The sequence below is a fragment of the Brugia malayi genome (genome assembly GCF_000002995.4).
Source record: "Brugia malayi strain FR3 genome assembly, contig: Bm_v4_Chr1_scaffold_001, whole genome shotgun sequence".
In the NCBI taxonomy this organism is placed as follows: Eukaryota; Metazoa; Nematoda; class Chromadorea; order Rhabditida; family Onchocercidae; genus Brugia; species Brugia malayi.
The window spans coordinates 12,747,785-12,771,663 of NW_025062475.1; the positions used below are offsets into that span (position 1 = coordinate 12,747,785).

General features: G+C 32.9%; 6 protein-coding genes across 11 annotated transcripts; 3 read left to right on the forward strand and 3 right to left on the reverse strand.

Moving 5' to 3' along the window:
- Positions 1–749: 749 nt before the first annotated feature.
- Bma-tre-3.4 (Trehalase family protein) lies at positions 750–4,810 on the forward strand (the record flags this gene model as incomplete). The annotated part of the gene is made up of 13 exons (XM_043077692.1): positions 750–883; positions 1,114–1,214; positions 1,406–1,641; positions 1,739–1,856; positions 2,120–2,138; positions 2,481–2,648; positions 2,883–3,030; positions 3,231–3,393; positions 3,456–3,679; positions 3,860–4,009; positions 4,133–4,207; positions 4,458–4,514; positions 4,616–4,810. 13 exons carry the CDS (start codon positions 750–752, stop codon positions 4,808–4,810), a joined length of 1,788 nt encoding a protein of 595 aa, XP_042933626.1.
- Positions 4,811–6,260: 1,450 nt separating this feature from the next.
- On the reverse strand, positions 6,261–10,177 carry Bm17416 (Uncharacterized protein; the record flags this gene model as incomplete). 2 transcript variants are annotated; one of them, XM_043077693.1, is made up of 9 exons in its annotated part: positions 6,261–6,353; positions 6,451–6,573; positions 6,830–6,931; positions 7,113–7,217; positions 7,328–7,432; positions 7,543–7,647; positions 7,758–7,862; positions 8,007–8,120; positions 10,157–10,177. In XM_043077693.1, the coding sequence occupies 9 exons, from the start codon at positions 10,175–10,177 to the stop codon at positions 6,261–6,263; spliced, it is 873 nt and encodes a 290-aa protein (XP_042933627.1). The 2 variants fall into 2 exon arrangements, with proteins under 2 accessions (XP_042933627.1, XP_042933628.1); XM_043077694.1 differs by having other exon boundaries at positions 7,104–7,217.
- Positions 10,178–10,295: 118 nt separating this feature from the next.
- On the forward strand, positions 10,296–14,227 carry Bm13002 (Uncharacterized protein; the record flags this gene model as incomplete). 4 transcript variants are annotated; one of them, XM_043077696.1, is made up of 13 exons in its annotated part: positions 10,296–10,431; positions 10,511–10,636; positions 10,777–10,878; positions 10,959–11,202; positions 11,308–11,497; positions 11,651–11,764; positions 12,577–12,690; positions 12,835–12,939; positions 13,050–13,154; positions 13,265–13,378; positions 13,551–13,652; positions 13,915–14,037; positions 14,135–14,227. In XM_043077696.1, the coding sequence occupies 13 exons, from the start codon at positions 10,296–10,298 to the stop codon at positions 14,225–14,227; spliced, it is 1,668 nt and encodes a 555-aa protein (XP_042933630.1). The 4 variants fall into 4 exon arrangements, with proteins under 4 accessions (XP_042933630.1, XP_042933629.1, XP_042933631.1 ...); XM_043077695.1 differs by having other exon boundaries at positions 13,265–13,369; XM_043077697.1 differs by lacking the exon at positions 12,577–12,690 and having other exon boundaries at positions 13,265–13,369.
- A 1,453-nt stretch (positions 14,228–15,680) lies between these two features.
- Positions 15,681–16,105, reverse strand: Bm14782 (trehalase, putative; the record flags this gene model as incomplete). Its single annotated transcript, XM_001900909.2, has 2 exons — positions 15,681–15,875; positions 15,977–16,105. 2 exons carry the CDS (start codon positions 16,103–16,105, stop codon positions 15,681–15,683), a joined length of 324 nt encoding a protein of 107 aa, XP_001900944.2.
- Positions 16,106–16,606: 501 nt separating this feature from the next.
- On the reverse strand, positions 16,607–17,891 carry Bm6195 (trehalase, putative; the record flags this gene model as incomplete). Its single annotated transcript, XM_001900910.2, has 3 exons — positions 16,607–16,707; positions 17,089–17,185; positions 17,799–17,891. The coding sequence occupies 3 exons, from the start codon at positions 17,889–17,891 to the stop codon at positions 16,607–16,609; spliced, it is 291 nt and encodes a 96-aa protein (XP_001900945.2).
- A 2,552-nt stretch (positions 17,892–20,443) lies between these two features.
- Bm17417 (Uncharacterized protein) lies at positions 20,444–23,057 on the forward strand (the record flags this gene model as incomplete). Of its 2 annotated transcripts, none has more annotated exons than XM_001900911.2 (5): positions 20,444–20,990; positions 21,185–21,427; positions 21,751–22,020; positions 22,297–22,563; positions 22,792–23,057. In XM_001900911.2, 5 exons carry the CDS (start codon positions 20,444–20,446, stop codon positions 23,055–23,057), a joined length of 1,593 nt encoding a protein of 530 aa, XP_001900946.2. The 2 variants fall into 2 exon arrangements, with proteins under 2 accessions (XP_001900946.2, XP_042933633.1); XM_043077699.1 differs by having other exon boundaries at positions 22,297–22,492; positions 22,796–23,057.
- Positions 23,058–23,879: the final 822 nt, after the last annotated feature.

Genomic DNA, 23,879 nt, shown 5'->3' on the forward strand with positions numbered 1-23,879 from the left:
TATCACTGCACCAGTCACATCGATTACGAATTACCCTTTCTCTTTTATCATGTCGAACTCATTATATTCTAACAGAAATATTTCTCTATTAGAGACCATATCGAGAACAAAATCTTTACAAAGTTTTCGGTTTGTTAATTCCATAACCTACTCTAAATGATATAAAAATAATCGACAAATAACGCTTTTTATTTGTCGATTAGTAAAGATGAGATTTATTGCAGTCTATGCAAATTTCAGAATAATGAGGAGTTAAATAAAATTTGTTAATATAAAAATATTTGAGTGTTTTGCAAGCGAATAGTTCTTTGTGTGCCGCAATTTATGAGCGGTTGTGCAGGTGATTTCAGGTTGTCTTGTCTCTCTATTAAAGACAATTACAATTCACTGATATCAGACAATATAAAGGTTCTATACACTTCGATTTTAATATAATTAGTTAATTAAGCTAAGAATTTTAGCTTTTTAATTAGTTCTTTACCTTCCTGCCTTCTTCACATCCTAAACAAAATTTTTCATCGGCAAGAAACATCCATAAATGCAGATTCATGGAAGGATGTAATCAGTTCATCCAGTGGATAATAGAAATGGAAAGTAAACATAAGTTTAGTATTGGAAACTGACCGATGGTCATCGGTCATCCCAAGATTTAAAGCGAAGCCATTAACAAATAGATTTTCTGTTGAAATCTCACAAATCAATATTTCAGAATGCGGCACTACATAATTTGCATTCGCCTTCTATTTATAATGGTTACGTTGATAAGATCCGTCTTCTTATCACAACCATCTATTCTAGAACTCGATAAGGTGATAGCAGATATTGAGAGCACAAAACAGAAGAACAACGAAGTGTGCGACGAAACCGATAAAATTGCAAATTGGTTTGTGATAAGATTGTTAGCCAATCAAAGATGATAAACAGATTTGCAATATAATCAGAAAATGATTAGATTGCATTCTGCTACTTTCACCCAATTCAAATTATCTTCAACCACTCTTAGATTCCAGAATTTCTAATAGTCCAAGAATGTGCCGACTTCAGCTTGGCCTAGTGCTAATTGCAAAACCTGCCAAATGCCAAGTCAAATCCAACTTCCTTCTCAAATTGCAGGAACATATACTGCAGTGGTCCTATACTCACCGCAATGAATTTGCATCAGGTGGAAATGGATTCAAAAACATTCGTCGACAGACCGTTGAAAGCCGATCCCGGTAGAAACAAAGTTTCAGATTTTCAAGAATTTATTTGGTATTTTAAATCAGAAAAAAAAAAGTGAACGCCTTGTAAGATACGGCAAAAATGTATTCATCAGATCTTCGTAACAAGTGGTGTCACTTCCATATTTTTGCCGGAGGTGGCGACTCTACGTTTAAATGATGATTATGCACTTCACGGGTTTCAGACGTGGTTTTACAAGAATTTAAAAAGGAATTCGGAAAGACAAAGATAGCAAATATTAGTGTGCAGAAGCTTATAAATTTTCGAAATCGCTTTTTTGGTGAGCCAGGCACGGAATTGAAGGGTTGCGTTATTCCGGAATGGAAGGAATTACCACCGAAAATTGCTAGGATAAAGGATGAAAACCTGAAACGTTTTGCACTATTTTTGAATCAAAGATGGAAAGATCTATGCAGACAAGTAAGAAACGAAACATTATTTGTCCTTTAAGGAACTAATTAGTTGGGGTCAAACTTATTTGAGATCAAAGGTGAAAGATCAATTTATATATTTTAAGATGACTAGAATCGAGAATCCTAAACAGAATTCTCTGATCGAAGTACCCCATCCATTCATTGTCCCAGGTGGTCGATTCAGGGAATTTTATTATTGGGACGCATATTGGATTGTGAAAGGTTTAATTGCAAGTGACCTACTCGTAATGGTCAGGAATATGCTGAAGAACTTCATCCATTGTGTCAAAAAATGAGTTTTTGTTGCTTCGAATTAACAAATTAATAATGACCTATGTTTCATCATTAATATTTATTTCATAGGCGAAACCTCCACCAAATACAAATCTAATTCTGACAACAACAGCAATTATATTCTGACAACAACAGCAACTATAATAATAATAATAATAATTTCTGATCTAAAATAGACATCAAAAAAACAGGATTGTCAACATATAAAAAGTAGCTTAGATCAGAAACAAACTGTGGTAGATCTTTTAGCGAATGAAAAAAAAAAAAAAAAAAGAAACAATGGTTTAATGTGATCATTGTGTGTGACCAATCAGAGAAAATTTCTCGGAAATTATTTCGTACAGCAGACTGAAGTAATTTGTGGTAGAGTGTAGCCATTTATTGGAGAAGAAATCATAATTCTCACTGTTTTCTACAATTGTTGTTCCTTGAGACTTTTCTTTTCCTATCAACCGGAATAGCTTACTGAATATCAGTCCTGGCATGGCTTCAGAACTGCTTCTTTAATCTAATCAAATTATTGTGCATTTTCAGAATAGTCTTTCCTTTTAGGTTTGGATTTGTACCGAACGGTGGACGTATCTATTATTTGAGACGTTCACAACCACCATTTCTCACCCCAATGATGTACGAATATTACGAAGCCACGGGAGATATTGAATTCATAAAGGAAAATTTCAATCACCTTGTAAAAGAATATGAATTTTGGGTTCAAAACAGGTAAATATGATCAGTGGATGAATGTACTCAAGATTTATTAATAAGTAAAATAACTTCTCAGAGACTTTGAAACCAAACTTTTCTCTCAATTCTCATGGGAATGATCGACTGGTGTGCTGATAATGCAACTTACATAGATCTATGATCTCTGATGCAGTGCCAATATGTCGTTTTCGAATGTCAATTGATTCTGAAAAGTTGAGTATAAAAAATAAATGGAAAATGTAAGGTCAGGTCAATATCAGTGATGGATGAGAAGGGATATAAACACAAAATATATCAGTATCGTACTATTTCAAATGTACCTCGTCCGGAATCATTCCGAGCTGATATTCAAGCTGCAGTAGAAGTTGGGAAAAACGACAGGCAGAAATTCTTTCAGGTATTAATATTCATATAATAAAATAGAATAAAGGAATATCCTGAACGAAGCACTATAAGTCGATCGCTTGCAGAGTGTTATGAAACTATTTTTGTTATTTTCAGGTGAAATTCTCATTGAACGCTAACAGAGACGAAATAGTGTTGTAAATAGTGTGTGAGTGAGTAGTGGCGACAATTGATAGCAGAGCTATTTTGCAGGATATTGCATCAGCGGCGGAATCCGGTTGGGACTTTTCGTCGCGGTGGTTCAGAGATAGAAATACAATGAAAACCATTGAAACAACTAATATTTTACCGGTCGATCTGAATTCACTGCTCTGTTGGAATGTCAATATTCTCAAATACTTTGCTAATATCATCGGTATATTTCCCATTGCTTCCTTGCACTTGCAGCAGTGCAAGTAATAATATCAATTACAACAGGTAATACACAGAAGGCAGAGGAATTTGAGAAGAAAGGACAAGAAGCTTGGAAAGCCTTAAATGCCATATTTTACAATAAATTGAAAAAGGCTTGGTTCGACTACAATTTCCGCATCAAATCACATAATACCTTGTTCTACCCAACCGTTGCAATGCCTCTATTCACGGGCTGTTATACAATGTTGGATTACGGTAAATCGACAAAAGTTATTGACTTTATGAATGTAAGTTTCATAGAATTGTCAAATATACATTGTAACAATTGCGCCAACAAAACTGGTGTGGAATTTGATGAATGATCAATGGAGTGCTATATCAATCGAAATAACAGAAATTTTGCTTTAAATTCGAACTTTTCCTGCTATTATCTCTGACACTTTGCATTCATTAGCAGCTTATTGTAGGAATCAAATGTTTTCAATTATCCAAGTGGTATACCGGCAAGCCTAAAGAATACCGGACAGCAATGGGACTTGCCGAACGGTTGGCCTCCCTTGCAGCACATAATCATTGAAGGGATGCGGAAATCCGACAATCCCGAAGCTCAGGAAATGGTAAATTAACATGGAATAATCATTTGTGTAACAATCCAAAATCGCCGATATATTCTTTTCAAATTTTGTTGAGCATTTTAAAAGCTCTGAAATCAATAATGGTTCATTATAAGACTCTTACAGGCATTCAAATTGGCACGAAAATGGATATTAGCCAATTACAAGATATATAATACAACCAAAAAAATGTGGGAAAAAGTTTGTCTTGGCATTTCGAGTCATAATTACGCATAAACAAAGTTAATAGGCCTAATTTTTAGCTTAGACTCAACTACTGATCTTTTCGAGAAGTTCATTTTATAACAACTTTTGCGTACTACTATCCACCTCTCCATTCATTTTTCATCAGTGCCAGTAACAATTATTGATATCAGTAGAGACTGGATATCTTATCCACAAGTGAAACTTGACAATTAGTTCATCTTAACACTCATTTCTGTTTGTTTAGATTGATGTTACTGGGACAATTCCCAAGCCAGGAGCTGGTGGCGAGTATGACGTACAGGTATTCCACTTATGAAATTCATTTTATTTCGATGAAATATTTATGCACTTATTTCGATCAGTTTATCACTTCATCACAATCAGTTTTATTCTTTTTTCTAGGATGGTTTTGGATGGACAAATGGTGTTGTCCTAGACCTTTTGACTACTTATTATGATCGAATGACTATTGGAGACATTGGACAAAATGTCACGCATGGGCCATCCGTTAGACCCTGTCGCAGTAAAACGTATCGCATCCGTTACAGACTAGTTCCATTGCTTTGCATCACCGTTTTTTATTTCCTCAGACTTTAGCTGTTATGCACAGAAAATGTATTTAATTTTTCTAAATTGGTTTCATCATGGCATTTGCCAATCGATCGATATGCATTAATAAAGTATTTTTGTGGATTTGAGAGATTGTCATCCGTGCAACAAACATTTCCTCTAGGGGGAAGGGAGAGAGAGGGAAAATTTTTGATGCGGAAGGACATACAATTCACCACCATTCTTAACTTCTTCTACTGTTTGCTTCTTTCATCTATTGATTTAACTAAGATCAAAAGAGTTATTTACTGGGAAAAATGATTCTGTTTCTTTTCGATACTATTGAGTTAATAATTCAAATTTTAATATGAATTAAACTAACATCCATCAGAGCTGTTCTAATGCAATAATCAAACCCATTAATACTTCTCTTTCAAAGAGAACATTTTGCAATTCTCTTAAAGATGAACTACAACAACAAGGATCTTTCTTAGTTGTCGAAATATGATTACTTCTGCGTGATAATTTGCAATTGAATCAGGAGAGATCAGTTAGATTTGAAGTAACAAACATTTCTAATAAGTATTAGATATCATCAGTGACTGTATCGTAGTGAACATGATGTTTGAATAATGAAAAAACAAATTGCAATTTGTAAAATATTACAAAATAATAAGTGGTATGATGCTCTGAAAGGTTTCCTATAAATAGTATTTCTATAGATATCTAAATCTTTTATAGATTCCATTGCATACTGGACGTAGTTTCAGTATGAGGTGGTATGGAACATGAGGATTATATGACAATTCCAATCCCGATCTTTTGATCCCCAAAAATTCAAAGGATGGAGAGAATGAAAGTTCCCCTGCACCACCTCCAACATTCGCTATTTTTTTTATTCCGATATACCGAATATATGTATTGCAAACGAGTGATTAAGTGGCAGCAACTTCATTTGTAAAAAGATCAATGTAGTACAATCAATAAATACAAGTATAAGGTAATAAAGTAGTGAAAAACAATTATATTTTCTTTCGAGATCCTTTACCGACATGTTGAATATGTATTGCAAATGATGAGTTATTAAGCGGCAGTAAATATAAGTATAAATAAAGTCAATAAATACAAGTATAAATAAAGTAGTGCAACAGTGGAAAAATATAGTACAGTTCCCGATTGTACACGTGAAAAAAAAATAAACAACAAACAATAAATGGTAGTGAATTATGTGCAAATTTTGCGCACATATCTAGAAACAATAAAAAATACAATCAAGATCATATATAAACATCGATAAATTCAAGTAATTCTGCCACTTTTATAGATAAAAAAAAAAAAAAGAAACAAAGAAAGAAAGAAAGGAATTGAGAGATTATTGAAAAAATTTGTTTGATAAGTCGAATATTCATCCCTACTGTATAAAATTTGATTTGTTGACTGACTGTAGCATTGAAAATTGAGATTCCATAGAAAAAAGTTGATCACAAATATCAGCGACTTATGTTTGATGAGGTGGATATTCATCATTGTTGTGTAAAACATAACTTCTTGACTGACTGTACCATTCATTCCAAACAGACCAGATTGACATCTAAGAACAACAATGTTCAAAGGAAAGAACAAAGTTCATAGAAAACGGAAGTGAAGTTTACGTAAGGTCATCATAACGAACAAGAGAAAATCCTCACCTGTTCATGAGTTCGTGGGAATGAAGAATATGCAGTTGCTTGTGCAACAGATGGATAAACAACTGGTTGTTGACCATAAAACATACCAGAGCCATATTGTCTATTTACAGTGGACGGATTCTGCTACAATATATATATATATATATACATATTTAAAGTATAAATTTCTTTCGTTTGAAAAAAATAAATGAAATTAATTGTTTCTGTAATGTCACATTCATTTCAAAGATTAAATTGCTAAATATATGAATTAAATTGCTAAATATATGAAATAAAAATGATAAAATATATGAAAAAATAAAGTATGACGAAGTAATAGTTGAGAATTGAAATTTCAGACAATATAAGCATATTTATTTACAGTAGATGAAAAACATACCGGCATTTGATAATAACCAGACATCGGAATACCGTATCCACTTGGTTGTCCAATGATTCCACTTGCACCGTATATCGTTCCTGCTTGATTATATAGCGTCGTCTGGAAAATGGAAATGAATGGAAAATATTATAATACAAATATAATATGTTGTAATTTTTCAACACTACTACACGTAATGTAGACTTAGCAATAAAAATATGGCATGGCAAGAACTCTAGTAATGCACAAAATAACAATAACTACCACAAAAGAAAAAATTACAATAACTTACAGTAGTTACCTGTGCAACTGATGCTACATAATAAATTGGCATCGAATAATAATTATATCCACTCATCGCCGCATTTCCTCCAATTGAACCACTCGTTGTTGCTGCTGGCGTAGTCTAAAATATTTCACGTACGAGATCCATCAGGTAAGAGGTAAAACAAAATGTAAGGTGACTTTTCCACAACCTTAGTAATGCATGAAATAATAATAGCTAGCAAGACTTACCTGTGTAACTGATGTTGTATAATAAGCTGGCATCGAATAATAATTATATCCACTCATCGCCGCATTTCCTCCAATTGAATCACTCGCTGTTGCTGCTGGCGTAGTCTAAAATATTTCACGTACGAGATCCATCAGGTAAGAGGTAAAACAAAATGTAAGGTGACTTTTCCACAACCTTAGTAATGCATGAAATAATAATAGCTAGCAAGACTTACCTGTGTAACTGATGTTGTATAATAAGCTGGCATCGAATAATAATTATATCCACTCATCGCCGCATTTCCTCCAATTGAACCACTCGTTGTTGCTGCTGGCGTAGTCTAAAATATTTCACGTACGAGATCCATCAGGTAAGAGGTAAAACAAAATGTAAGGTGACTTTTCCACAACCTTAGTAATGCATGAAATAATAATAGCTAGCAAGACTTACCTGTGTAACTGATGTTGTATAATAAGCTGTCATCGAATAATAATTATATCCACTCATCGCCGCATTTCCTCCAATTGAACCACTCGTTGTTGCTGCTGGCGTAGTCTAAAATATTTCACGTACGAGATCCATCTGTGTTTTAGGTAAGAGATGATATAACAAAATTTATCGTTGATTTTTTCATTACTAGATAAAGAAGCTTTGCTAGATAAAAACTTGATAATGCATTGATTACATAAAAGAACCAACTTGCTGAAATTGCCCACTATAACAAGCTGGCATGACAATACCATCTCCACTTCTTTGTACAAATGGAAAATTTCGTGATTGTGATGGCTTAGCATGCACAATTGACGGTCGACTCTAAAATTGATAATGTTCATCAATTTGTCATCGTGAAATTTTATTCTTCACATTAAACTGTTTAATATTTGCAGAAATTGACAGAAATTAAGTGTTCAATTAATGAAGTATGAGTAACTAATTATTTAGCTTAAAACAGTATAAAATGTTTACCTGAATAGCTAAGGTAATTTGATCGATTGAAGTGAAACTTTGACGATGCGATGAATTTGCGATAGGTGCGGATAAAAAAAACTCTATGATCTCTACTGCTTTATGACCTCTTAGGGAGGTCAAATGAAGAATTAAGAATTGAACCGACTACAAATCTTTCAGAAGTGAAAACTGATAAGTTAATTAAAATTGATATGTAATAAAAAACTGAATAAGTATTTACATTTGAACATAATGTTCCATTCACTTTGTCGAAGTTTTATTATTGCGAAGTGCATATTTGGTGATTAAATTAATTTCAAATTAATTCTTACAAATCAGCATAATATTTTTATTTGCTCATTACATATATTTTATCTACACTTTTGTAACACCGATCTTATTAAAATCGCACTACAATTCACTTTGAACTCATCAAAATTTAAAAAGCTTTTTACATTTCTTGGGGTTAAAGGTCTCAAAGCAAAATATCAGTAAGAATGAAAACGACAAATTGTATTTTTTTTACATTCTCCTGAAATTCAATAGAAATCCATAATGTTTTCTAATGCGAAATTGGCAATAAGATTATTTTATTTTCCTTTTTTTAATTTTAACTTTATTTTCAAAATTTAGATTTCAGATTCAAAATTATTTTGATTATTTTAATTTTATTTTTAGTTTCTAGACTGAATTTGAATTCATACAGCATTTCCATGTTCTATATTTTAACTCAACAATATATTTGTTTTATGAAACGATTTAAAAATGGGATTTATATTGCACATCTCATTTGAAAATTGTTTGCGGTTAAGGTTTTTTTCTCTCTCGACTATCTCAAGTGGGCGGGATCTCGTGTTCAAAATACCTATCGGCATCGATTTTTGTTCTCTTTTTTACAGGTATGGTCGCATTCTACAATTCTTTCGTTTAAAGGTTGAAGTAAAACTGCTGTGTAAGGATGATGAGGTTTTGCGGGATGAAAAATTAAAATTTTTATTTCTAACTTTCTTCAGCCAATCAAATCTGCCCTATGAATAGGCATGGCATACTGTAGGGAAATGAAACTGAAAGGTATTTCAGAAATTTACTATATTTCATTTTCTAGTCAATTTTAATTGTCAGTTAACAATTTTGAATGAGAAAATTCTTTCTCAAAAGCTACGATTGGCTAATATTGGGATTATTGCTTGTAAAGTATATCTTTTATAGAAGCATAATTAGATGCCTCGGATTATCTTCCTTCCTGCAAATGTGAGAATGATGTAGGAATTTTCATTTTCACATATTTCTCATTACAATGCTTCAAAAAGGATCATACCTATTCTATTATTTGCACACTTTTCCTTTCAATAAATAAATTCTTATCATCAGTAAGTATTAGGATGGATTCTTTTAATGACAATTGTGTAACAATTCTATTAATTCTATTCACACTTCCGTTTATTTCAATTAACTCATCGAATTGCTTTTTTTGGTTCATTTTCTTGCACCCTGGTGAATTTATTTAGTGTAGATAAGAACTAAATTTATCACTTTCTTTCGTATATTTTCCATTGTCAAAGTAAATTTTTCATCTGCATATTCACAATTAGTAATTTCTCAACGACCATCACATATACTCCATCACTGTAAAGGTGAAACAGGGATAATGCTTAATTAACGATTAGATGACTAAAGTATCCTTTGCAATGTTCGACAATACGTCATATCATTTCATACTTAATGCATTCATTCCATCCTTATTTCGAAGCAAATATTTCAACTACGCATTTTCGTATTTTCACTCTTTTGTCTTGCATATATTTCATATGAAGCAGTAAAAAACTGAATTCTTCAAAATTAAATATTAGTTATTTTTTCTTGACCTTTAATTAGTATAGTAATTTAAATAATTAGTTCACCCTTAACCCCATTGCCGACATTTTTGAAATCTTTATTTGCAAGACTATATGTTGTAATTTCTTCGGGAAATGAAAGTGCTGTTTTATATTTAAATAAAAACAATGAAAACTGTAAATATATTATTTAGATAGATAAGCCATGGAAGAAATAGGAAATTTCAAAGTGGTTGAAATGCAAGAAACGGAAATATCATCTAAACTTAAAAAGTTACCTAAACCAATTGGTTATGAACGTGGGCTTTTATTGGCTCAAAGGAATCACAAGGACTCTCCAGGTTTGTTTGTTGTAAAGTTTTTATTTACAACTTTTTCCTTACATGAAAGATTGTTTATGATTAAATAATAAATTTTCAGGGTATTCTAAGGAAGACACTGAGCAAAACGCAGAAGTACCACTAGCTGATTCAGAATCCTGGATACCATGGTTGGATGATCGATTAGAAAGAGCGGTTGCTGAAGTATTTAATTTTAAACCATTAGGTATTTTTTATTTATAATAGTAATGAATGATTTTTTGCAATTTACAATATTATTTTCTCTTGCTTATGATTAAATAAATTTATAACGAATCGTTTGACAGTCATCTGAAATAGCAATAAAAACACCGTTAACTTATTTAGAAGACTTTTGGATGTCACTGAGGAATATTGAAGTGGAAAATGAAATGACTATAATATTAAGCAATACACAAACTGCTGAGGAAGTGAGTCGCGAATCAGCAGGTATCAATAATTAGTAAATCAATTATTAACGGTTGTGTTCCAGTGGAAATCATATTGAAACGTAATAATCATTCTTTTAGATTCAACGTCTCCGGATAGATCAGAGAATGATAATGATGATGATACGTTGACAACATCCACTCCTGCTGAATCGAACACGATATTATCCGAAACAGAAGCAGCAACAGCTGTAGTTTTATCACAATCAGGAATTACACAAACTACAACTACCGCTTCCGTAGCATTTGAAAGTGAACAAACGGAGCAATCATCTGCGCCGGATCAGATAGTAGCAAGTGTAGCAGCAAATAATGCATTAAACAGGCAAGAATATATTATAATTTGTTCCTTGCAAATTATTTGCTGCAAATGAAGGATGATCAATTTAACATTTACAATCAATAATTATTAACATATTAACAATAACAGGGAAGAATTCATTTGGAATTTGGATACACCGCCACTTGTACCACACAATTTAATTAATAATCTGTCTTGTCCAATACTGAATGGAATTCGAACTAACGATGCACCACTACCGATTTTATCCGCACCTATCGTAAATTCATCGCATCGTCAAAGTTTCACTTCAATCGATCAAATTACCTTAGCTATTCAGGTAAACATTTTATACTGTTTTAAGCTAAATAATTAGTTACTCATACTTCATTAATTGAACACTTAATTTCTGTCAATTTCTGCAAATATTAAACAGTTTAATGTGAAGAATAAAATTTCATGATGACAAATTGATGAACATTATCAATTTTAGAGTCGACCGTCAATTGTGCATGCTAAGCCATCACAATCACGAAATTTTCCATTTGTACAAAGAAGTGGAGATGGTATTGTCATGCCAGCTTGTTATAGTGGGCAATTTCAGCAAGTTGGTTCTTTTATGTAATCAATGCATTATCAAGTTTTTATCTAGCAAAGCTTCTTTATCTAGTAATGAAAAAATCAACGATAAATTTTGTTATATCATCTCTTACCTAAAACACAGATTATTATGGATTTCTATTGAATTTCAGGAGAATGTAAAAAAAATACAATTTGTCGTTTTCATTCTTACTGATATTTTGCTTTGAGACCTTTAACCCCAAGAAATGTAAAAAGCTTTTTAAATTTTGATGAGTTCAAAGTGAATTGTAGTGCGATTTTAATAAGATCGATGTTACAAAAGTGTAGATAAAATATATGTAATGAGCAAATAAAAATATTATGCTGATTTGTAAGAATTAATTTGAAATTAATTTAATCACCAAATATGCACTTCGCAATAATAAAACTTCGACAAAGTGAATGGAACATTATGTTCAAATGTAAATACTTATTCAGTTTTTTATTACATATCAATTTTAATTAACTTATCAGTTTTCACTTCTGAAAGATTTGTAGTCGGTTCAATTCTTAATTCTTCATTTGACCTCCCTAAGAGGTCATAAAGCAGTAGAGATCATAGAGTTTTTTTTATCCGCACCTATCGCAAATTCATCGCATCGTCAAAGTTTCACTTCAATCGATCAAATTACCTTAGCTATTCAGGTAAACATTTTATACTGTTTTAAGCTAAATAATTAGTTACTCATACTTCATTAATTGAACACTTAATTTCTGTCAATTTCTGCAAATATTAAACAGTTTAATGTGAAGAATAAAATTTCATGATGACAAATTGATGAACATTATCAATTTTAGAGTCGACCGTCAATTGTGCATGCTAAGCCATCACAATCACGAAATTTTCCATTTGTACAAAGAAGTGGAGATGGTATTGTCATGCCAGCTTGTTATAGTGGGCAATTTCAGCAAGTTGGTTCTTTTATGTAATCAATGCATTATCAAGTTTTTATCTAGCAAAGCTTCTTTATCTAGTAATGAAAAAATCAACGATAAATTTTGTTATATCATCTCTTACCTAAAACACAGATGGATCTCGTACGTGAAATATTTTAGACTACGCCAGCAGCAACAACGAGTGGTTCAATTGGAGGAAATGCGGCGATGAGTGGATATAATTATTATTCGATGACAGCTTATTATACAACATCAGTTACACAGGTAAGTCTTGCTAGCTATTATTATTTCATGCATTACTAAGGTTGTGGAAAAGTCACCTTACATTTTGTTTTACCTCTTACCTGATGGATCTCGTACGTGAAATATTTTAGACTACGCCAGCAGCGACAGCGAGTGATTCAATTGGAGGAAATGCGGCGATGAGTGGATATAATTATTATTCGATGCCAGCTTATTATACAACATCAGTTACACAGGTAAGTCTTGCTAGCTATTATTATTTCATGCATTACTAAGGTTGTGGAAAAGTCACCATACATTTTGTTTTACCTCTTACCTGATGGATCTCGTACGTGAAATATTTTAGACTACGCCAGCAGCAACAACGAGTGGTTCAATTGGAGGAAATGCGGCGATGAGTGGATATAATTATTATTCGATGCCAATTTATTATGTAGCATCAGTTGCACAGGTAACTACTGTAAGTTATTGTAATTTTTTCTTTTGTGGTAGTTATTGTTATTTTGTGCATTACTAGAGTTCTTGCCATGCCATATTTTTATTGCTAAGTCTACATTACGTGTAGTAGTGTTGAAAAATTACAACATATTATATTTGTATTATAATATTTTCCATTCATTTCCATTTTCCAGACGACGCTATATAATCAAGCAGGAACGATATACGGTGCAAGTGGAATCATTGGACAACCAAGTGGATACGGTATTCCGATGTCTGGTTATTATCAAATGCCGGTATGTTTTTCATCTACTGTAAATAAATATGCTTATATTGTCTGAAATTTCAATTCTCAACTATTACTTCGTCATACTTTATTTTTTCATATATTTTATCATTTTTATTTCATATATTTAGCAATTTAATTCATATATTTAGCAATTTAATCTTTGAAATGAATGTGACATTACAGAAACAATTAATTTCATTTATTTTTTTCAAACGAAAGAAATTTATACTTTAAATATGTATATATATATATATATATATATATTGTAGCAGAATCCGTCCACTGTAAATAGACAATATGGCTCTGGTATGTTTTATGGTCAACAACCAGTTGTTTATCCATCTGTTGCACAAGCAACTGCATATTCTTCATTCCCACGAACTCATGAACAGGTGAGGATTTTCTCTTGTTCGTTATGATGACCTTACGTAAACTTCACTTCCGTTTTCTATGAACTTTGTTCTTTCCTTTGAACATTGTTGTTCTTAGATGTCAATCTGGTCTGTTTGGAATGAATGGTACAGTCAGTCAAGAAGTTATGTTTTACACAACAATGATGAATATCCATCTCATCAAACATAAGTCGCTGATATTTGTGATCAACTTTTTTCTATGGAATCTCAATTTTCAATGCTACAGTCAGTCAACAAATCAAATTTTATACAGTAGGGATGAATATTCGACTTATCAAACAAATTTTTTCAATAATCTCTCAATTCCTTTCTTTCTTTCTTTGTTTCTTTTTTTTTTTTTATCTATAAAAGTGGCAGAATTACTTGAATTTATCGATGTTTATATATGATCTTGATTGTATTTTTTATTGTTTCTAGATATGTGCGCAAAATTTGCACATAATTCACTACCATTTATTGTTTGTTGTTTATTTTTTTTTCACGTGTACAATCGGGAACTGTACTATATTTTTCCACTGTTGCACTACTTTATTTATACTTGTATTTATTGACTTTATTTATACTTATATTTACTGCCGCTTAATAACTCATCATTTGCAATACATATTCAACATGTCGGTAAAGGATCTCGAAAGAAAATATAATTGTTTTTCACTACTTTATTACCTTATACTTGTATTTATTGATTGTACTACATTGATCTTTTTACAAATGAAGTTGCTGCCACTTAATCACTCGTTTGCAATACATATATTCGGTATATCGGAATAAAAAAAATAGCGAATGTTGGAGGTGGTGCAGGGGAACTTTCATTCTCTCCATCCTTTGAATTTTTGGGGATCAAAAGATCGGGATTGGAATTGTCATATAATCCTCATGTTCCATACCACCTCATACTGAAACTACGTCCAGTATGCAATGGAATCTATAAAAGATTTAGATAGATATCTATAGAAATACTATTTATAGGAAACCTTTCAGAGCATCATACCACTTATTATTTTGTAATATTTTACAAATTGCAATTTGTTTTTTCATTATTCAAACATCATGTTCACTACGATACAGTCACTGATGATATCTAATACTTATTAGAAATGTTTGTTACTTCAAATCTAACTGATCTCTCCTGATTCAATTGCAAATTATCACGCAGAAGTAATCATATTTCGACAACTAAGAAAGATCCTTGTTGTTGTAGTTCATCTTTAAGAGAATTGCAAAATGTTCTCTTTGAAAGAGAAGTATTAATGGGTTTGATTATTGCATTAGAACAGCTCTGATGGATGTTAGTTTAATTCATATTAAAATTTGAATTATTAACTCAATAGTATCGAAAAGAAACAGAATCATTTTTCCCAGTAAATAACTCTTTTGATCTTAGTTAAATCAATAGATGAAAGAAGCAAACAGTAGAAGAAGTTAAGAATGGTGGTGAATTGTATGTCCTTCCGCATCAAAAATTTTCCCTCTCTCTCCCTTCCCCCTAGAGGAAATGTTTGTTGCACGGATGACAATCTCTCAAATCCACAAAAATACTTTATTAATGCATATCGATCGATTGGCAAATGCCATGATGAAACCAATTTAGAAAAATTAAATACATTTTCTGTGCATAACAGCTAAAGTCTGAGGAAATAAAAAACGGTGGTGCAAAGCAATGGAACTAGTCTGTAACGGATGCGATACGTTTTACTGCGACAGGGTCTAACGGATGGCCCATGCGTGACATTTTGTCCAATGTCTCCAATAGTCATTCGATCATAATAAGTAGTCAAAAGGTCTAGGACAACACCATTTGTCCATCCAAAACCATCCTAGAAAAAAGAATAAAACTGATTGTGATGAAGTGATAAACTGATCGAAATAAGTGCATAAATATTTCATCGAAATAAAATGAATTTCATAAGTGGAATACCTGTACGTCATACTCGCCACCAGCTCCTGGCTTGGGAATTGTCCCAGTAACATCAATGTAAATAAAAGAACCGAACAAAAAACTCTTTACCGGACAAATCACTTTTATCAACAAATTTGCAACGATCATCTGTTATCATTGATAAGAGTTTGCCTAACTAATATCAGCCAAATTACTTGTAAGTTAATGTTAATCACTATATCAATATCTAAATTAATTGCTACTTTATTTCATTAGGTTGTATTCATTTTATTCCTAAATATTTGAAATTCCAAACTGAACAAAATCAGTACGTATTGGTTTCATGTATTTCAATCACTGAGAATTAGATTTTGATGCATGCTAGGGACAAAAATATTTAAATTAGCGCTACAATAAATTCAAAATTTGCGCTAAAATTAAGCACCAACTGAAGACTTTGGTGCTATAGATATTCAAAATATATACTTAAAATATTTATTCAAAGTATCCGTACAAATAAATATAAACAAATCAAATCGTAACCAACAACAAAATAAAACAAAAAAAGAAAAGAACTTGTAACTGTAATTATATAACTTTATCTTCCAAACCGCAACTAATCTTACATGTATTGCTGCAATGTTCCAAAAAATTCATTCTGTTTGTTCATCACTCATTTGTGAAATGTCCTGCTGCAAGCCAACGTCCGCCATATAACCTGTTACCTCGGTTCAATACTCCTCTACGACCGTTCTCGATCGAACGACAACCTGAAGCTGTCTCATACGACTCTAATTTGCGTCTATCAAGTTACTTCATCATTGAACAAATAAAACCTTCCCAACATGTTTCTTGAAAGTACTTCTGTCAAATGCTCAACCCTAAAGAATTTTGATTTCAAGGTTTCTTGGTTCAGAACATATTATCACTCCTTGATGAAGCATTAATTCTGAGAATTTTTTGATTTGCAGATTTTTCCTTTTACGGAAAAAGAGCTATCATCACGAGTAGACCCAACCCAACTAATCCAAGTCTATACTTGAGTCCTACCATTGTTTCCATCGAGTCATTTGCAGTGTCAACATTTCACTTTCATTCCTTTACCCATCATACTTTGAGACACAGAAAATCTGAAATTACATAGAACAAACCCGATCTGGATACCTTTCCCTTACCCATCATATCTTGAGAACATATGACACTGCAATTTTGTTCTATCTGGCCAAGCACCTCTACTTGCATTGGCATCTGCCAGAAATTAAATTCATTTGTATGATTAATCAAACAATGTGCTTGCAATTTGTTGCATAAAGTAATCTGAGTTGTCATCCAAGAGGAAACAGACAGCACGAGGAAGTGTGGGCAGGAATATTGTCATTCGCTGTACATTAGCCATCAACAACTAAAACAAACGATATCGAATGAATGTAAAAATAACTGAGAGAGACAACGAGAGCAATTACTTCATAGAACGGAACGACGGAGAGAGAGGGAAGGAGGAAGTGAGTGTGCCAAGGGCCAAGCTAAAAGGAGAAAGACAAAGAAATAATTGCAAGATGGAAAGGATAACAGACATATCGCTGACGGAACGTTTCCACTTCTGCTTTTAGATGATTTCACAAAATTTTGAACTCTTCTGACCTCTATGACAAATAGCTTACCTTCAAAATATACAACATGTGACATGATGTTTGATGTTTGTTGTGAGCCAAAACCTTCAGTTGACAACCTAAATTGAATTTCTCGATGTTTATATCCTTTTAAGAAAGTCATATTGGTCTTTACTTGCTGACTATTCGATATAATTTGCGCGAAATTTAAACCTTTCTTAATTGGTGAACTTCAGTAGGCAAAATAATACTTGGAAAACTCTTTCGGGGCACGTAACTGCACAAATAGTACTGCGTGCTGCATACCGACATACTAACATGTTGCATTCATCGTTCATTCGCATTTGAATCCTTCAAACAGCAATAAAATCAATGATGAGATGAAAACTGTTCCTACATGTCACATCGGTTGAGGTTAGGCAGGAAGGCAAAGAGAAGTCTTAAGCTCTTATATAACTGAAATTGCTGGTAGATCACTTCCTCTTCATCTGGTCCCTCTTCTCTCTCTTTCCTTGCACATTTATTCATTTATGACATCAGTGAGACCGTCTGTCAGATGTCAACGAGATGTATAATGTCGGAAGACAAGAACCATCCAACCTCTGTAAAAAACAGTGCTGGCAATGATGGTAGAGAGAGTAGCACATCGAGTCACAATTGTCATTTCGTTCTTCCAATTAGATTAGCTTTCAGAGCTTTCAATGATTTATGCTATTTCAAGAAAAATTCTCTGATGAACAAACACATATATAAATGAACATGGCATTGTCTTAAATAAATATACATAAAAATACGGGTAACTGACAAAAATTAGAGAGGGAGATTAAAAAAGCAAGCGTTCCTGTCGACGCACTTCAAATTGTTCTCCATTTTATGTGTGGGCGCTGATTTAAAAGATGTGAAGGAATGAGGTGAGAAGAAACATCTCGAAGTGATAACGGCAACAATGGTAGCATATCAGTGTGATATTATCAACGTGATATTGTTCCAGACCGAATAAATAAGAACCCTGACTCTTGTAATTTATGGTTTTCTGTTTGCTAACCCGCCACCCCTTCCATGGGAAGAAGAAGCTGTACGGTGAAATTGGAATACTCTCAGATATGTCTTACTAATCGCGACGAAGATGCCCGTGGGAGCATCGTTGCTTACCCTACTCGACCGCCTCCTTTGCAATGGGCTACAGTTTGCTACAGTTACTTACAGATTGATCCATGAACTTGGCTATGTTAAACACAATTCTTACCTAACCCGCAGCTATGTTAAGGTTGCAACAACCGCTATTAAACCTCGAACGATGAGAAGATTGAAGCGTTGAGCAGCATTTGATAGAAAAAGAAACGCAGATTATGGAATAATTTGTCGTCTATTTCAATGACGCCAAGACGTTCATCGATGAGATTCTGAACCCGCAAAGCAGTGAAACATATTCAATATTGCATATGACGCTATACCCAATGACTCTTTGCAACAAGGTAATTTCTCATCTTCTGCAACCAGGTAACAATCTCTGGAACCGATTATGACTGATACACTATCTGTAGTCCCTACTGATAGTAGCAATAGTCGTAAAAGCATTGAACAAGCTAACATTGACCATACGCCATCCCTCCTTGTTCACTGGAATTATCAGTCCAATAGTCTTCTCAATAGGAAGAATAAATTTAGGTAGCACTACTGCTTCTGCTTGATACTCGCGAGAAGTTCACATTAGGGATGAGGAAATAAAGCCTACAGCCGACTGACCCCATCGTATAGTATGTTGATTTCTCGAAGGTCAAACAGCATTTATTAATCACTATATTATGCTGTCAGCTATATTTGTTGCTCATCTACACTTGAATCATCGTAAAACGTTCATGTTAGATTTATCGAAATTGAATTTTGTCTAATAATAATTCCATTAACACTTCGAGTAATAATAAGCCCATTAACGTCATAAGGCATTAAGAAGTGAATTTTTCCCCAGACGTAGTTAGAACATTTTCCTGGGACTGTAGTATTAAGCAAATCAATTCGTAGCCTTTTACTCATTAAACTTATGACAAATAGTAATTGAATAGAACAGAAACGGAAAATAATTTGTACAAAAACAGCTTTGCTTTGATTTGGGACCTGGATATTCACCGTAAAAGGTTATGCTAGATTTGTTGAAATTAAATTTTGTGCTAATTGACTAACGAAAGGTTGCAACTATTAATCAACTGACGTCACAAACATTTAAAATCTAAAATCTCGATAATACTTAGTACTAATAATTTAGTACCAATATTTCATCAAACAACGCAAATAGGATTATTTAGTTTAAATATTTCATCATTAGATTAAATGTTTCACCCATTGACATTTAATTTCAACTATTCATTAATTTCTACTTATGCATTTATGCAAATGCTACCCTATTGTATGAATGCAGTTTAAAATTTGTCCCATCCTTTCAAACATCAAATATTATCCCAGCATATGTTGAAAATTTTTTTGATAATAGCAGCAATAGCAATGGATCTATGTCAAAAAGCAATAATTATCAAATTTCAGGTGATGCGCCCATCCCATAAAGTTCCATGAGTGATACTATGAGTAGGATGCAACATTGATTTTATTAAATGAATCAAATTAAGTGCTTAAAAACGCCAATTGCTTTTCCACATATTGAAATAACCTATCAGTATCCAAAGCATCAGATTTACGTACATGCTATTATAACGCTTCTTTTCGGTTCACAAAAACACACATAAATACCAGTCGGGGGAGAGAAAAGCGAGAATTTAAAAATATAACAAACAATGGACAGATTAAAAGCTGTTTAAACCTTTGATCTTTAATTTCAACCAATCTGAAATAAAGAGCTTTCGTGTGAGCATTTCTGTCATTTCACGAAATTTCGTGTTTCACTATGTTCTTCACTATACCTATGACACCAATTATTTGGCTCAATCTTTTGCTTTGCATCATCTCTGAAAAAAATAAAACTTTCCCTATAATTAACCCCGATAAAAGTGATGAAATTATCACATATACTACTCATTCTGGCACCTCAAACAGCTTTGATATCCTCGATTACAACAGTTTTGAGCCATTATTTGGCTCAGAATTTCCATCCGATCCTTCGCAGTTGATTGATTTCGATCAGTTGAGTGAAATTGAGGATATAAGTAGCAAAGAATCGATACCCGAGATCACAAATGCTCCTCATCCTGGCTTTTCAAACAGCCATGGTTTGTTGGGCCACACTAATTTGGGCTCATTACTTGGTTCATATACAGATTCAAATAGGAATGTGTGGAGAGATGCTAATCCGATCTATTTTCACCAACTTACTCTTTCCCCAGATGACACAACCGATCAACACGGAAATGCTGAACAGAATAACATGGGCAAGAAACACTTCTCGGATAACTTGATTGTCCGCGACTACAGGGAAAATGAAGGATCAGAAACAAGTAATGGCAAATTGCATTTTTACTTTCATCCAATCCATAAAATTAAACATATCTATCTCACTAAAACAAAAAATCTACAATTATCGATCGAAATTCCAGAAGTAACTTAAAAGTATAATTTTTACTTCAAATATGTGAGATGACGATATAGACAAATGCTTAGTACCTAAGATATTGAAATCTAAGTTATTTAGATACTCAAAGTGGAACTTCTTCGCCACTTAATGTCGACACCGATGACATTATTACATATATGCACTTACCTGGTTCACAACAAAATGCGGTTCCGATCTATTTTCACCAACTTACTCTTTCCTCGGACGACACATCCAGTCAACATGGAAATACTAAAGAGAGCAACATCGATAACAAACACTTCCTGAATAGCTTGAGTACCCACGACTGCAGGGGAAATACCAGTGAAGGATCAGAAACAGGTAATGATGAATTGCGCAACGATTTTTCGTTCTATCTCTTATAGTATTTCATTTTCATTAACAGCATGAAATTGTAGAAGTAATAACGAATCAAAAACCAAAACTCATTTCGCCGTTCAGAAGGCGATATTAAAAATATTATCATTGCTTAAAACATGTGAGAAGATAAGTAAATAACTACTTGTTACCTAAGTTATTTAAAATTCGATATGATATTTTTTTTATGGCACTGACATTTTTGTGATTTTCACATTACTTAACTACAAAATGGTATAATAGATTTATTAATTGCAAAAATACATTTTTTGACATGGATTTTTCAGATAACAAAAAGTATATTTGTCATTATCCCGGCTGTACTGTGATCACAAAAGATTACAAAGAATATATAACACATAAGAAATCTCACGGTCAGCCCTTCATCTATGAATGCAAAGTGCCCAGTTGTGGACGGACATTCCACCATGGTTCATCATTTCGCAATCACAAGCAAACGCATGAACCTCATCCTCAGTGCGAGGGTTGTGGCAAATTCTTTACCAGTAGGAATCAGCTACTGTATAATCACCAGAAGCATTGCCAAACAAATTTTCGTTAGTTTGCAAATTTAGCAGAATTTTAAAAGTATATGTCAGCCTAAAGTAGAATGCATTGGAATATGTTATAAAACATTTGTGTCACAATGAAACGGAAAATTCATAATTACACTATTTTTGCAACTATATCTGAACATAGTTAAACAGCTTCTTACGATCTAAATTATTTGAATGAGATTTTGGTAATACTTTTATGATTTATCAGATTACTTAATTAGCTGTCGAACACTACAATAGAACAGTAACAAAAAAAATAACACGACAATTCTTAAGGCGAACGAAGCTACGAATGCCTTTATCCCGGATGTACTATGATCACGAAAAATTACAAAGAATATGTAATACATAAAAAAACACATGGTCAACCCTTCATCTATGAATGCAGAGTGTCCGGTTGCGAGCGAATATTCCAGCATAAATCATCATTTTGCAATCACAAGCAAACGCATGAACCTCATCATCAATGCAAGTGCTGTGGAAAATTCTTCAGCACCATGTATGGACTACAAAGACATAAGAAGCTCTGCCCAACAAAATTTCGTTAGTTTGCAAATTTAGCAAACTTTTGAGCACACATATTAGCCTGAAATAAAATTGAAATGTGTTATGAAACATCCGTGATCGCTGAGTGACAATACAACAGAAAAATCTCAATTACATTTTTTGTTGTAGCTATACACCAAGATAATTAAGCATCTTTTTGTGATCTAAATTATTTGAAAATCATACTGGAATGCTAATTACAAAAACAAATGTCAATTTTTTTAGATAGACAAGGTTATGAATGCCATTATCCTGGATGTGCTGTGATCTCGAAAAGTTACAACGATAATATAAAGCATAAAGAAACACACAATGGACCTTTCATCTATGAATGCAAAGTGCCCAGTTGTGGACGGGCATTCCACCATGAATCATCATTTTGCAATCACAAGCAAACGCATGAACCTCGTCCTCAGTGCGAGGGTTGTGGCAAATTCTTCATCAGTAGGAATGGACTGCATTGTCATAAAAAGAGCTGCAAATCCCGTTAGTTTCCAAATTTAGCAAAATTTTAAACAGATATGTCAACCTGAAATAGAATGTGTGTGAAATGTATTATGAAACATTTGCGCGAACGCTGGGTGACAATACAAAATTCATTAGACACACTCATTAAGATGCTATATATTTTTTTTTGCACTCAGTACTACTACACACGACCTAAGAATCAATTGCTTAAAAATGTGTTGACAGTGGTGACAATGGCGCTTCAATATACAAACATCAACAAACATTGAAAATATCCTTTCACTCTTAATCAAATTGTTTTATTTTCCTAATTCGTGGAACGTATGCGGAAAAGCATATTATTCTATCCACAAAGCCAAACTACGACAAACTGCAATAATTTTTTTTTGGCGTTATAAAATTAAAAATTTTCATTCTAGAAAATGAGACACAATTTGGGCATTCTTCGCATGCATGAGAAAAGAGCGTAACAATCGGACGTTTTCGAGGCATCAGAATGCGGTGGCCAATTTATAATTTTATTTTATCATTGTGTTTTATAATATTTCATCTTTATTTAATATTCCATGAATATCACAGAAATGCATAAATGTACTAATTGGCAATAAAATTCGGGGGCAAGCATTTAAATGTACAAAATGCGTTCACAACTGAAATAAACGATTTGTTATGCAAAAAACCAACATGAAAAAGCATCATAAATGAGAAGCTAAAAATTTATAACAAAAATTGGCATCACGAAGTGGTTTTAAGCAAAGAAATGGTTTTTTTTCCTATATATATGAAAATTATAAGAAAAAATTTTCCACCTATAATTTAGCCTAACCTTAACATTCAAAATAAAT